Source organism: Myodes glareolus, chromosome 1, assembly GCF_982192425.1.
Source record: "Myodes glareolus chromosome 1, mMyoGla1.1, whole genome shotgun sequence".
Classification (NCBI taxonomy): Eukaryota; Metazoa; Chordata; class Mammalia; order Rodentia; family Cricetidae; genus Myodes; species Myodes glareolus.
Window position 1 is genome coordinate 71444933 of NC_142026.1, and position 15061 is coordinate 71459993.

At 45.3% G+C, this 15061-nt stretch overlaps 2 protein-coding genes across 3 annotated transcripts in view; one reads left to right on the forward strand and one right to left on the reverse strand.

Annotated features, from left to right (window-relative positions):
• On the reverse strand, positions 1-12806 carry Znf582 (zinc finger protein 582). Its single transcript, XM_048426941.3, is given in 5 exon segments — positions 1-417; positions 419-1469; positions 4833-4919; positions 5189-5315; positions 12360-12806. Coding segments are annotated over 5 exon segments (1848 nt in total). The 3' UTR covers positions 1-281.
• The window catches only part of Znf583 (zinc finger protein 583), an 18855-nt gene continuing 16287 nt past the window's right edge, over positions 12494-15061 (forward strand). Inside the window, exon 1 of one of the 2 annotated variants that reach the window (XM_048426862.3) lies at positions 12494-12795. The gene's annotated coding sequence lies outside the window, so the exon portion shown is untranslated. The remainder of the gene's footprint in view (positions 12796-15061) is intronic. The other variant, XM_048426860.3, reaches the window with a different exon arrangement.

Consider the following 15061-nt stretch of genomic DNA (forward strand, 5'->3'; position numbering starts at 1 on the left):
TTAAGAAGGCAGAGGCAGGTAGATCTTTATGGGTTCAAGGCCAGCCTGGTTTACATGGCAAATTCTGGGCCAGCCAAGGCTACACAGAGAGACTGTGTCTCCAAAACAAAACAACAACAACAACAAAACACCACAAAAATCCCATAACTAGATTCTGGAATGCGCTGGGAGACAAAACTATTTCCCAGTGTTCCTGTTTGTTTGGTTTAGAAAACTCTAAATAGAGGCATCTTATTTACATTTAGCTTCCCTTTCTCCAGGACGCACATGCTGTGATTATCCTAAGCTAATGGGCTCTCGGTATCACTTCCGTTCATGTGATTGCTTGCCAGGATCAATTCCCTGATGATTAATAGTGGATAGGTGCCGAGGGACGACTTTTCTACATTTACTACATTCACACGTGTTCCTCTATTGCAGTCTCGGATGTAGAACGGCTGTTGGAGCACGGTTTACGCTCCTCCCACATCCCTTATACTCATAGGGCTTTTCCTTAGGACGGATGACCTGATGTTGAATCAGCTGAGAGCAATGACTGAAGGCCTTCCCACATTCCTCACGGTCACACAGCTTCTCTTCTGTATGGGTTTTATAATGCACTGTGAGATGTGAGACCCGTTTGAAGGCCCGCCTGCAAACCTCACACTGGCAAGGTTTCTCTCCAGTGTGAATTCTCTGATGGTGGCTAAGAGTGGATCCTTGATTAAAAGACTTCCCACAGTCTTTTCACTCAAAGGGTTTCTTGCCAGTATGAGCAGTCTGATGTTGAATCAACTGAGATCTGCGACTACAGGTCTTCCCACACTCCTGGCACCCATATGGCATTTCCCCAGTATCAATTCTGTGATGTACTTTAAGATGTGAGATCCGGTTGAAGGCCTTGCCACAGTCGGTACTTTGATAGGGTTTCTCCCCAGTATGGATTTGCTGATGTTCGATCAGTTGTGAGCTTCGACTGAAGGCTTTAGCATAGTCTTTACATGCATAAGGTTTCTCACCTGCATGAACCCGCTGGTGTTGTATGAAATTGGAGCCAGAACTGAAGGCCTTCCCACATTCTTGACACTCATAAGGCTTCTGGCCAGAATAGATTAGTCATGAACCATATTTAAAGGCCTTCTCACATTCCCTACATTTGTAGGGCTTCTCATTAGGAAGAATTCCTTGATTACTGAGGAACTCCTCTTGCCAGAAGTCCTTTTTGCGTTTATTATTCCTACAGGACTTTGTTTGGTAAACGGTAAAAGAGGCTTGCCAGTTTAAAGTGGGCATTTTTTCATGACTGATTAACACAGGACTGGCATTTCTGCCTGAACTTCCTGGTTGTCTGTCAAACAGGTCTGTGCCCTCCCAGTCATCTGGGACACTCAAGTTTATAAGGCTTCCCACTGTCTTCCACTGTGGTGACTCCACTTTATTAATGTGTTGCTTTGAGGGTAGCATTTTGGTACCATATCCCGATTCTGATGCTGAAAAATAAGAGGAACAGAAAACAGTTACTTTTCTTTTTCCAGAAAAAGAAAGGACGTTGAAAGCTGGCGGGTTCTCAGGAGGGCACCTCTGCTTGCTCCTCCTCCCTGCCACTGCTCGGCATTTTTGTCAGGGTTCCCAACTTGGTGTCTGTCACACACAAGTGCCCCATGATAGCTGGAAAGGCAGGAGCCTTCTGACATGTGACGGCGTGTGGGAAGCCAAGCAAGGCGGGGGGGCGAGGGGCATGGAGAGTCATTTCTGTTTGTGGGTGAGCTGGCAGATTAAGAACCACCCCGATGTTTCCTAGATTCTAACTTGTGCTGATGGCCCAGCATCTATAATCACCTGTCCATAGCTTTTATTCCCTGTGACTAATGACCTTTCTGGTTTCTTTTTTTTTTTCTTTCCTTTGTTTCTTTGGGTTTGGTGTTTTGAGACAGTGTTTCTTTATGTAGCCCTGGAACTAGCTCTACAGACCAGGCTGGCCTCAAACTCACAGAGATCTGCCTGCATCTCCCTCCCAAGTGCTGGGCTTAAAGGCGTGGACCACCACCGCCTAGCCACTAGTGATCTACTTAATAAATCCTTGCCAGACTTTAAAAAGGTATTCAACACTCTACACTCTTGATTATGGCGAAGCAATTTGAAATCAGAAAGGTGGAGGAGGCAACACTGGAAATGGAAAGTAGCATGAACTCAGTGTTACATGGGCTCTAAAACATCCATGTCGCTCTGAGCCACGCTTAGAGAAACACTAGTAGAGTATACGAAAACTGAAATATAATCAGGAGTGATTTCTGCAAATGACCAGCTTCCTGGTAGGGATTCAGGGGTGGTGCAGGAAGGGGTACAAAGGACATGCCCACTTGACTTAGTGGTGGTAACCCAGGTACACAGGTGTACAAACCTGCCAGCATCCATACATACAGCCCTTAGCAGGTAGGCATTTTATAGCATGTCAATTGCACACTGCAAAATTCGTGAGGATTTTGCCAGGTGCACTGAAGATGGATCAGGTGAAGGCTGCCAAACAACATCAATGTTCTTTTTTTAAGATTTATTTATTTATTTAATGTGTATGAGTGCTCTGTCTGCATTTATGCCTGCACGCCAGAAGAGGGCATTAGCTGTAACTATAGATGACTGTGAGCTACCATGCAGTTGCTGGGAATTAAACTCAAGACCTATAGAAGAGAGGCCGGTGCTCTTAACCACTGAGCCATCTCTCCAGTCCATGAATGTTCTTAATATTGCTGAACTGTATGTTTAAAAATGGTGAAGATGTTTTGAGTGTCTTTATCATAACTTCCATAAGAAATGATGGGAGGGGTGTGTGACTGTATCCTTGACCTGCCTAAACATTTAAGAGCATGTTATGTAAATGGGCACACATGCATCTACCAAGACATGGTAACAATGCAGCAGCTACCCTTAGGTCCAAAGCCAGAGGGCACACATCTGTCTACCAAGACACGGTAGCAATGCAGCAGCTACCCTTAGGTACATCTAGTCACCGACTCCTCCTGTGGTTTCCTCTACTATGAAGTGTAACCATGACCACTGTCAACTCCAAAGTAGCCCCTCTTGAACTTTTCCATGGCTTAAAGGGAATGATGGAAAAAGAACGACCTTGTGTTTAGAGCTCAGTTTACTGGTGAGGGGTGAGACCCTTCTACAGCATCACGTTTTGATCCTATTCTGATCATAAGCAAAAACTGCACGGGGGCAGGCAAGATAGCTCAGTGGGTAAGTGCACCTGCCACACAAGCCTAACGACCTGTGCTGAATCTCGGGACCCACAAGAAGTCAGGTGCACTGGGTCAGATCTATGATCCCAGCATTCCTACAGTTGGATGAGAGGCAAAAACAGAGTCACCTGGAAGCTATTCTGGATTGTGCAGTATGGCCAAAACGAGAACCTCTGCCTCAGTAAGGCTAGAGAGTCACTGCAAAAGTTACCCCCGACCTCCACACAGCTGCCTCAGCATGCATGTACTGGCATTCACGCACGCGCAATAAAGGAAAATTATTTGTAAAGGCCCCATGGTGTATTCCATCCAATTCTGCCTGGCATATGACTTCAATCACAGTGGCAAGCGACACGGCAGCTGCCACCACCGACCTCACTGGTAAAAAGACTCATTTCAATGATTGATGATGCAAGAAGCCATGGACAGAAGTGATGAGTGCCTCTGAATACACTCATCAGGTTCATGAAGCAGACGAGCCCAGGGGACTGCACAGGCACCGCCGCAGCACAGGCAGTGCGGCACATCGCTCTCTCTTTCTTGTGACTGTCCTGAGAGAAAGCTTCAGGAGTATAAAATGCTTGTAGAGTGGAAGGTAAGGATCGCTGTCAACGAGGCATCAGCTTCTGTGAGGAAGACGCCGGCTGCTTTCACCCCAAAAATGTTTGCCACAAACAAAATCAATCCCCATGACACTGAAGAATGAAGCAGCGTGAAAAGGCCATCAGGTAGAGACATACGAGGAAAGTGATAGGTGTCTACTGTGATCTAACCAGCTGCAGAGTCAGACCCCAAATATTAGGGTGCCCGCTTCCATACTGACCCACTCAAAGGCCAGGAAAGCTGGCTGTCATGTTACAAAGGAAGGAAGCTAAGAGGACAGCCAGCCAAGGACATTTAGGTTTTGTCTATTTGGTTCTGTTTGTTTTTCAAGACAGGGTTTCTCTGTGGAACAGTCCTGACTGTCCTGGAACTCACTCTGTAGAACAGGCTGGCCTTGAACTCAGAGAGATCTGCCTGCCTCTACCTTCTGAGTGCTGGGATTAAAGGCATGTGCCACCACCTCCTGGCGTGGTCAAGGATATTAAACTACCAGCCTGATGGACAGAAGACTGTGTGGACAGCCATGGACACACATGGACACAGCTGCAGGAATTACAGTGACCATCTAGTGCTATGTGGCTACAGAAATGCCTTTGAAAGGATCCCTTTCTCAAAAATGCCATTTTCTCTCCCACATCCACCCAGCATGATGGTTTATTCGAGGGTCACTTTTCCACTCTTCTAAGTAAGGCCATCCTAATTCTACATAAAACATTCTGGCTGGGCTGTGATGGTGCACACCTTTAATCTCAGCACTCGGGATGCAGAGGCAGGTGGATCTCTGAGTTTGAGGCCAGCCTGCTCTACAAAGTGAGTTCTAGGATTACTAGGGCTATACTCAGAGAAACCCTGTCTCAACAAAACCAAACCAATCTATCTGAAGAGTGTTATACTGGCGATTGTACTAATTAATGTTATACTAGTCCTGCTCAACTCATAAAGCTGCAAAAATGGCAACAATGCTGAGGTCTCCCGAGTTTCTAGTTCCTGACAAGGTCTGTCACTCACCTGAACACTGGCCTCCTGCTGTGCCCCTTTCCTCTATCCTTGCTTGCTCTAGGATGGATATCACATCATGTTTGGATATGGTGAGACCTAAAGAAGAGGAAAAAAACACATCATTGGTCATGCTGAGAGGCCTTGGAATAGCGATCCAGGGCTCTTTCACTGAGTGGGGGAGGGGACGACAACTACAGAAAGCACCAAAAGAAAATGCAGTAGAGTAGTGGAAGGCAGGACTTTAAGCAACTGGCTGCCGTTTGTACACTCAAAAGTGACCAGTCATGGAACAGAAAGGTACCCAATAACTGACAAGGAAGGGGCGCGCCCAGGAAGATCCAGACTAACAGAGCAGACCACTTTACCCAGAGAGACCAGATGGCTATCGTTCTCCAGCATCACATCGCTGTAGAGATCCCTCTGAACAGGCTCGGGGTACTCCCATTCCTCTTGGGAGAAACTTATGATCACATCCCTGAACAGTTCTGAACCCTGAAACAAGAAGTATGAACGACGCATAATGACGCATGGATATTTCATTCAGGGAATGTTTCCCAGTGGGATGAGAGGACTTGGAGGTCTCTGTAGAAAGGTTTTGTTGTTGTTGTTCTGGTGAACAACACAGCTGGGGCTGGCTGTCAACCAGAAAATGAGCACAAGGAAGGCAGAGTGTTTGAATACTTTCATACATTCCATGTACTGCAGACCAACATTTCTACGTTCATGTCTGAGATGAAAATTAAAAAGTTAAATGGAGTTTTCATAAATCCCCAATTCAGGTTAGAAGTATCATTTCTATTTTATGTCAAAGATACTTGAAGAACTTGTCCCTAACTATTTTAAGAAAATGTTTTGTAAAAATGTTTTATAGCCACATGGTACCTCAAGCCAATAATCCCAGCACTCCAGAAGCTGAAGCAGGTGGATCCCTGTGAGGCTGAGGTCAGCCTGATCTCCATACTGAGTTCCACGCCAGCTAGTGCTACACAGTAAGACCCTGTCTCAAAAGAAAAAGTTGTGTATCTTAAAGGGATGAGCTTCATCTAAGTCAAGAGGTTGTTGCCAAGCTCAGTTCAGCACTACATCAGAACACAGCCAATGGGAAATGAAGAATACTTTACCCACCGTACAGTTTCCTACGTGAAAAGCATAACTAAATACATCATCGTTTGGGACCAGAGCACGGATCTGATCTCCAAAACTCTTCCGAGCTCTGAGAACCCTCCCACCGACCCATCAGGCTGAGAATCTCACTTGCTATTCCCATGATCCTGAACTCTGTACTTCTCCTCTGCTTAAGTTGAAGAAGCTAATGCAGAAAGACCTAAATGCTTTGGTGTTACCGCAAATCAGACTCTGGCATCTATACCTGGATTCCCAGTTAGGTCTCCGCTACGCCCAAATGTCAATCTCTTCCAAGGTAGGACAATAAACCACAGGCTGAAAGGTGACTAATGCCACATCCCTGTTTCCCTGTGATCACTCTCTTATTTGAAAGCTTAGCACCTACAAGGATGCTCCCATCTCACACAGGGAAACTGAGGTCCACTCAGAAAATTTCACTACACAATGAATCTGTATCCCTACAGGAAGACATGCGTCAGAAAAAACAGAGCAACAAGAAAGGGCCTAGCTTGGGTCTAGTGGTGGTGGTGCACACCTTTAATCCCAGCACATGGGAGGCAGAGGCAGGTGGATCTCTAAATTTGAGGCGAGCCTGATCTACAGAGTGAGTTCCAGGACAGCCAGGGCTACACAGAGAAAACCCTGCCTCAAAAAACCAAACCAGGGCCTAACCTATCATCCTACCATTTCTTCTACTCCCTAAAACAGACTTCGGAGGACCAGATTAACTGGTGGGACCTGGGTGGGAAATTTCAGGATAACAAATATTTACATGATTTTCAAATTCACCAGAGGCATGACTTCCAGGAGTTCAAGGACTGATGAGTGTTCCTCCAGGTTTCTCTCCTGGGGAAGGACAGAGTCCTTAGATGTCAGAGTTGAGGGAGGAAAGAGCAAACACGGATATCTCAGCTTACCTCACAGCTCCCTGGATGCCAGGGTTTTGCCCATACCAGTCTCTCTGGCTGTCCATTAACTTGCAGAGAGCTAGGAACCGTCACCCAACGGCAGCCAACTTTAGCTGCTGCCAAGGAGGTACAGCATGAGGGATCCTTTCTCCCCCACTCCCCTTAAATACTGCAGGTAGTGCAAACTCAGGGGTCCTCAGACCTGTTCCAGTGATGGAGAGCCATGCAGTACTCAAAGGACTCAGCCATTTAATCTCCCATACATCCAGTGGAACCACTCTGAAGTCACCCTGACTATTTCTCCAGCTTCCAAATTCACAAAGAGCTCTAAAGCCCAAAGGGGGCCTACCATGAGTCAAGACATAGGTGAAGCTGCAGAGGATATTCAAGACAATTAGATGGAGCAGGACCATGTTGTACGAATGTTGGGTTCCATCATCATTACATAAATGGACCATTCCAGAGATACAGCAGCGTGTGAAGTTGCACACACAATCATACCCGTTGAAGAAAAACACAAAATTAGCACATTAATAGGTTAAGTCCACAAGTAGGTAAGTGAGGAATCATGTTTAGCACAGCCATAATAATAGACTATGACACCAGTAATCAGACTTGAGTTTGAGGGGCAAGAGATGGCTCAGTGGTTAGGAGCACTTGCTGCTCTTGCAGAAGACGTGGGTTCAGTTCCCAGCATCCACATCAGGCACATCACAACTGCCTATAACTCCAGCTCCAGGAGTTTCCATATCCCCTCCTGGACGCCTCAAGAAACTGCACATCAGTTACGAGGGAAAGTTATTCACAACTAGATTATTTGCACAATTATACGAACATTCAATAAAAAGAAATCAACCACTACTGATACATGGGTTTAAAACAAGAAAACAAAGCAATGGAAGAGAACGGCACTGTGGGTGGCTAATGAAAGAGTTCAGTGGATAAAGTGTGGCAATATGAGTTTGATTCCCATGACCTACATGGTGGAAGGAGAGAACCCATGGTGGGGGGGGGGGGGGACAAATGCTACTTTGTAAGGATCATAAAGGAATACCTGTCACATTACAAATATTTCTAATTTTAGGTGAAATAATTATGAAAGGCACTTAGTACGATATATGAGAAGTGTGCCCTTATTACAAGCACATTTATAGGCATCATTTTATTACCCGTACAACATCCTATGGTACGGATAGCCCGTGACTCACTCAACAGTTTCCCCGCTGCTGGACAGCGAACCTAAAAAAAAAAAAATTATTTAGATGGTCCTGTGTTTTTCCTAAACTGGTGGTTCTATGGTTCTTAATGTTTTGGGGGTCCTGCAATATATATACCTTTAAAAGTCTATATCACACTTGGCTTTGTCTTATTCTTTTCTAAGTGCCTATTAAGCCCTGTGCTAAACTTGTTTACAATGTAGGGGCTGGAGAGATGGTTCAGCGGTTAAAAGAACTTGCTGCCCTTGCAGAGGACCCATGTTGGAGTTCTAGCACCCACATGGCAACTACCAATTTATGGTAACTCCAGTTCCAGAGGATCTAACACCCTCTTCTGGCCTCTGTGGGCACTGCGCGCAAGCAAAACACTCACACACATACAAATAAATAAATCTTTTTTTAAACAATTATTTTACTGTAAATAATTTTAATCAACTCCATTAATACGTTTATATATATATGTGTGTGTGTATACATATATATGTATATATACATATATACATGCATACAGTAAAACACTACTTCGCCTCAGAATAAAGAAAGGTAAACATAGTGCTTAAAGCAAAACATCCCTAATTTCAGAAGGTGGAGGTCCCTTATCAAGTTGGCTGAGAAACTGGACACAGGAAGAGGGAACCACCTGAGCGCTAGCCGCGGGGAACGACGGAAAATGTAGTCCAGGACTGGAAAGCCTATAAAAAACGGTTGGGCAGACGTCGCGATTAGTCTGAAGTCTGAGACTCTTGGTCCCCGGCGCCTGCTCCCATACGCTCCGCTGAGCTTCCGGATAGCTCCGGATCCTCCATTTGTTCCCTCCAGGGTCGGGCTACCTACTGCCCACAGCCGGATTACCACATCAATACCAACGGCTGCGAAGGTGGCGCAAGCGCAGAAGCGTCGCTGGTGCTGCTACAGAGTGAGCTTGCGTCGCAGTCGTTTCTGGGAAATGTAGTCTCGAGGGCCTAATCAGGTGTAGCAATATTTTGTGAGCCATGAGACAAGCGCCTATGTGCTGAGATGTGGAAGGGTGTCCGCATCCTGTAGTTTTCTGAAAGTCGCACGTGATTCCTACTCTGGCTATGAGTGCGTGGCCATTGCTGTGTATGCAGTTACTCTTGTGACCATGTGTGGTGTTTGATTTTTAATTCTGTGTGGTTGGTTTAGTATGTGACTGGAACCGGTTAACTGTGATGCACACTTGCGGAAATGTGACTGTAAAGTTTTCCATTTATAGAAGATCTCCAGATAAAACTTCACTTAATGGGGGGAAAAAAAACCTACTGTTTTACACCTAATATTGAAGCACGGTAATTTATACACCAGAAGACAAGAAATAAAAGTTGGTTTTGATATGATTAGCCATGGTGTATCTTCACAGCAATAGAGCACTGATTAAGAGTATTTTATTTTACGCCCAGGTATGCAACCCTGGGTTTGTGTATGTGCACTCCATGAATTCAGTGCCAACAGAAACCAGAAGGGCGCACAGATCTGCTGGAACTGGAGTTACAGGCAGCTGTGCACCACCATGTTGGTACTGGGAACCAAGCGTGGGTCCTCTGCAAAAGCAGAAAATCTTCTGAACCATTGAGCATTCTCTCCAGCTCCAAAGTAAAAATACTCTTAAATAGAAATAAAAGCAACACAGCTTTAAATAGGTGTACTAGTTGAAGATTTTATTCTGTTTAGACATATTATTCCTGTTTACTTAATTATGATTTTCAGTTAAAACCTTTGTGTTAACTATAATTGCATTTTCCCTCAAGATCAAACTTCCCTCACGTAATACCTACCATTAGTAATTTTGGTGGAATAGTTAAATTGTTCCATACACTGAAGTGTAACCAAGTTCCAAAGAAAAAGACATGAATGAGCTATCAATGATAGTTCTCACTAGAGATAAGAGTTAGCTGCACTGTGGTGACACACACCTTTAATCCCAGCACTTGGGAGGCAGAAGCAAGTGAATCTCTGAGTGCTAAAGGCCAGCCTGGTCTACAGAGCGAGTTCCAGGACAGCCAGAACTACACAGAAACCCTGCCTGTCTCAAAAACAAAAACAAATAAACAAACAAGCAAACAAAAAAGAGTTAGTAAAATACCTTCAGAGAAAAGTTGAATATACATGATAGTATAAAGAACTAACCTGCCTCTATCTTAAGCTTAAAAGCCATCTTAAAGTATGTGCAAACTAGGCTCATTCCTGTTTATGGTTAAACCTCCGTTTCTCAAGGATTGGGCTATGCCTCACCTCTAAACTGAATTCAAACAATTCTGTAGCACCTGTTCCAGGAAGGATGTGGAATGTCCTTCTGTATCTATGCTGCTTATAGAATCATTGGGTAATAAATAACGCTGCTTTGGCCTATGGCAGAGCAGAATATTGCTAGGCTGGAAGAGATCTAGAGTAGGCAGAGTCAAGGAGATGCCATATAGCTGCAAAAGGAGAAAGACACATTGGAACCTTACTGGTAGGTCACAGCCTCGTGGCAATACACAGATTAATAGAAATGGGTTAATTTAAGATGTAAGGGCTAGCTAGAAATATGCCTAAGTTACTGACCAAACAGTGCTGCAATTAATATAGTGTCTGTGTGATTATTCGGGTCAGGGCAGCCAGAACAAATGAGCAGTCTCTGTTTACAGAGCAGTCTCTGTTTACACAGGAATTGCAATGGTGTCTTTGTTTAAAAAGCTGTTTATTACCATCTTGCAAACCTATCTTTGTTTCAAAAGGTTTTATGACTGCTTATGACTACCTTGTTTTGACATGACTACCTGCTAATTATGCCCACTTTGCAACCATGTCTTTGTTGGGGGGGCACGACTAACTTGTTATGTTTATTTCCTGCTCCTATAACCCCCCCCCATTTTACTCACAAAATCCCCCACTGGGAAACCCCTACCTTTAAGCTATAAAAGCCTTGTCTCTCTCACATCCAAAGCTGACCTCTTGAACTCGGTCTTAGTGGGAGGCAGTCCGTGTACCTGAATTTAAAAAGTTTGTTTTAATTAAGTCAGCCATAATATTTGGGTTGGTGGTCTTTCTTCTCCCATCTTTGGGATTAACAAATATAACTGAACAATCTCGTTGAATGTTTTGTTTTGAATCAAGACCTGTGTAAGGTAAGAGTAAGGTAAGAACCTGAACTCTGGAAGCTCTAACAGTCTGTGCTCACCTTTCTCAATAAACCATTTAAAGAAATAATACTGAAGTACAGAGAAAGGGGATTTAGTAAACGTGGCCCATGCTGGGCAGTGGTGGCGCACACCTTTAATCCCAGCACTCAGGTGGCAGAGGCAGACAGATCTCTGTGAGTTCAAGGCCAGCCTGATCTACAGGGTGAGTTCCAGGGCAGGCTCCAAAGCTATAGAGAAACCCTGTCTCAAAAAACCAAAACCAAAAAATAAAAACATAAAAAATATGACCATGTTAGACAGTTGAACAAAGTAGACCGGTGACACGCCACACCCCTTGTCCCTAAATCCATTGTCTAGGGTTAAGTAACAAGAGGAGTGCTAAGCAGACAAGCTCCTGTCTGGCTGGTATTCTAGTTTCCTGGGTTCCATGATTTCAGTGGTCTGATAGCTGAAGAATGATTCTACTCTGTATAGACAGTAGTTCTCAATCCGTAGGGCATGCCCTCTTCGCGGGTTCAAGACCCCTTCACAGGGTTCACCTAAGACCATTGGAAAACACAGATATTTACATTACCATTCTTAATGGTAGCAAAATTACAGTTATGATGTAGCAACCGAATAATTTTAAGGTTAGGGTCAGCACAACATGAGGAACTGCATTAAATGGTCACAGCATTAGGAAGGTTGAGAATGGCTGCTGTAGAACACTCATGTTCGACTGCCCAGGCTGATCTCCAAATCTTTGTTTGTTTGAGACGGAGTCTCTCTGCGTAGTTCTCTGTTCTGGAACTCACTATGTGGTCTCAAACTCCCAGACATCGGCCAGCTTTTGCTTCCCCAAGTGCTGGCTGGGATTAGCGGTGTGCGCTACTACACCTGGCTCTGATATCCAAATCTTAATCCTCCTTTTTTCCAATCCCAAAAATCTTTAACCCCAGTCAGGGCTACAGAGAAACCCTGTCTCAAGAAAACAAACAAACAAAAGCAACAATAGCAAAAAGAAATGAGAGAAAAGGTACTACAGAGGGAAATTTAACAAACAAGAAAGGAAGCCAGCAACGTGGGCCCTCAGTGACCTGTCATTTTGGTGGCTCTGGCCAGCATAGCCGCCGGTCAGCACTGCACATGCGTGGTCGAGCAACCTACCTCCACCACTCCTTGCCAGAGAGACCCGCCTGAGCAAGCTGCGCCTGCGCAGTCGGAGTGAGTTCGGCTTTTGAAAACCTGGGAAGGGACAGAGTCCTGCAGAGACTTCTGGCCCCGGAAAGCCGCGCCCTGGTGGGCGTTCCCAGAATGCCTTGCGCCGCTCAGGTCAAGCGCCGGACTCCACCTCCCAGAGGCCCCTGCGCGGAGCCGCTCTGCTGCCGCGCCTTTGTGAGCTCTGTCGGCGCCGCGAGATCGAGCCCCGGGCCCGGCCCGATCTGCCTCAGCGCGGAGCGAGGAGTGACGCGGACGCAGGAGGAGCCCGGTGAGCAGCGGAGAACCGTGTGGGAGAGTGTGTGGTGGGACCCGCGGGACCGTGCGAGACCACGCCACCGTGTATGAGGGGCCTGTGGCTGTACTCCAACAACTGTGTGACGATGTACGCGACATTAGGAGACAGCATCCCATGGATGGGGGCGCCTGCGACTGTGAGACCGAGTGTGCCACTGTGTGATAGCTCTGGGTGTGTGTGTGGGGACTTGAGTGGCAGTGTGAACCTGTGACTGAACCTGCACGTTGTGTGAGCCTGAGGTGGTGGTCGTGTGTGTGGCAGTCTGCATGAGGGGACCTGCGACTCACACTGTGTAAGAGCGAAAGGCTGTGGCAGTGTGAGTGACTGACGGGGTGGGGTTTATGTGAGAATATGGGGCGTGGATCTGAGTGACTGTCGAACCACACCACTGTGTGCGAGTGCCTGTGGCCGAGACTGCATGCTGTATGGGGCTGAGAAGTTGGGACAGCGTGAGGGACCATGTGGGAGGATGTGTGGCAGGGTTGAGACCAAGCCACTTCGTTTCTGAGTCTGTGGGACACCGTAACAGTGTGTGGCAATGCGTGTGACAGTACATGACTATGCCAGTAGTGTCAGGAGGGCCTGGGATACTTTGTGAGGCTAATACTGCCTATGACCTAGATAGAGGCCATGACAGTGTGTGTGGCAGTATGAGACCATGTCACAGTGTTGAAGGGCCTATGACAGTGTGCGAGATTGAGAGGCCATGACAATGTGTATGATGGCACATACTATACCGCCATGTATGAGAGGGCCTGTGATAGTGTGTGACAGAAAATGTGTGACTAAGAAGGCCATGAGAGGCTCTGAGAATGTACACAAAGCTGAATGGGACTGTGTGAGACAGAACCTAGTGTCAGTGCCTTGTGACATGGTGGCCCCGTGACAGATCGTGAGAACTGCGTCTGACTGTGCCACTGAGCAGACCTGTGAGGGTGAGACTGTGTTTGGGACCTTGTGACATTATTGCAGTGAAGCATTTACTATCAGGTGTGATGGAACCCATGACAGTGGGCCAGAGTGACAGTCTATAAGGCTGCATCACTTACCTGAGACAAGGTAGCTATTTGAGGCAGACAGTGCTGGAGAAGGTGTGACAGTGTGAGATGTCTCATGAAGGGGGCCGTGAGACTGTGTGATTGTGTGGACAGATGTAGTGTACTGTAGACGGGGACCTGCTTGTTCATTCCCAGCTACCCAGACCAGGGAATACTCACTCTGAAACTATATTATTTGCAATATTGTTTGGCCAGTAGCCTATGCGTATTGCTAGCTAGCTCTTACATTTAGAATGAACCCATTTCCGTTATTTTATATTTTACCACAATGCTGTGGCAAGGTTCCAGCTGGCAGCTTGTGTCTTTCCCCTCTGGTGGTTCCATGGGTTCTCCATGACTCCGCCTTCTTTCTCCCAGCATTCAGTTTAGTTTTCCCGCCTAGCTCTATTCTGTTAAGCCACTGGCTGAAACAGATTTATTCATTAACTAATAAAAGCAACATATATATAAAAGGACTTCCCATATCAGTGTTGAATTCGTATTCAATCGAATGAAGCATTTTAATAGATATAGAACTAATAAATATATAGATATAGAGCTTCTTGGCACTGAGTTATATCACTTAAATGATTTATTTTTAAAGATTTTTTTTAATTTCTTATTTTTATTTTGTGTGCATTGATGTTTGGCCTGCATATGTGCCTGTGGGAAGAAGTTAGAACTATTGGAACTGGACTCACAGACAACTGTGAGCCGCTTTATATGTGCTGGGAATTGAACCCCAGTCCTCTGTGCTCTTAACCAAGCCATCTCTCCAGCACTCTTAAGTGATTCATTATTCTTTAAGACAGTAAAGTTTAGTTTTTTAAAAAACTGTGATCACAATGATGGCTGACTCAATGTCCCCTCCCTTTCTGAGGAAATTACTCTTGGGAGCAGTTCGTTAGTGGTGTTGTCCAGATCACAGGGTCCCTCTGATGCCCACTGTGTAAAGAAGTTTCATCTCGTAGCCTATTTGGCATCCTTGTAGAAAGAGTAGGGACATACTTCCTATTAACATCATCACCTGCACACTATAAATTCAGGTCTAGTTTCTAGTTTGGCTCAATTATTTGTTCAATAACTATTGATGCTTTGGGCATCTTCAATAATGAAAAACCTTTGTGTGTTAAAATGGTGGAAGATTTGATAATGCCATTCTGTATTTGCTCTTACTATTTATAATTGTAAGTAAAAGATAACTTGAATAAAATATATGTTGAATTCCAGAGCTATAAAGTACATAGGGAAAAATAATTGTAATTGTTTTTAAACAGGGAGTTTATTGAGAAAGGAAGGGAGAGAGAGAAGGAGGT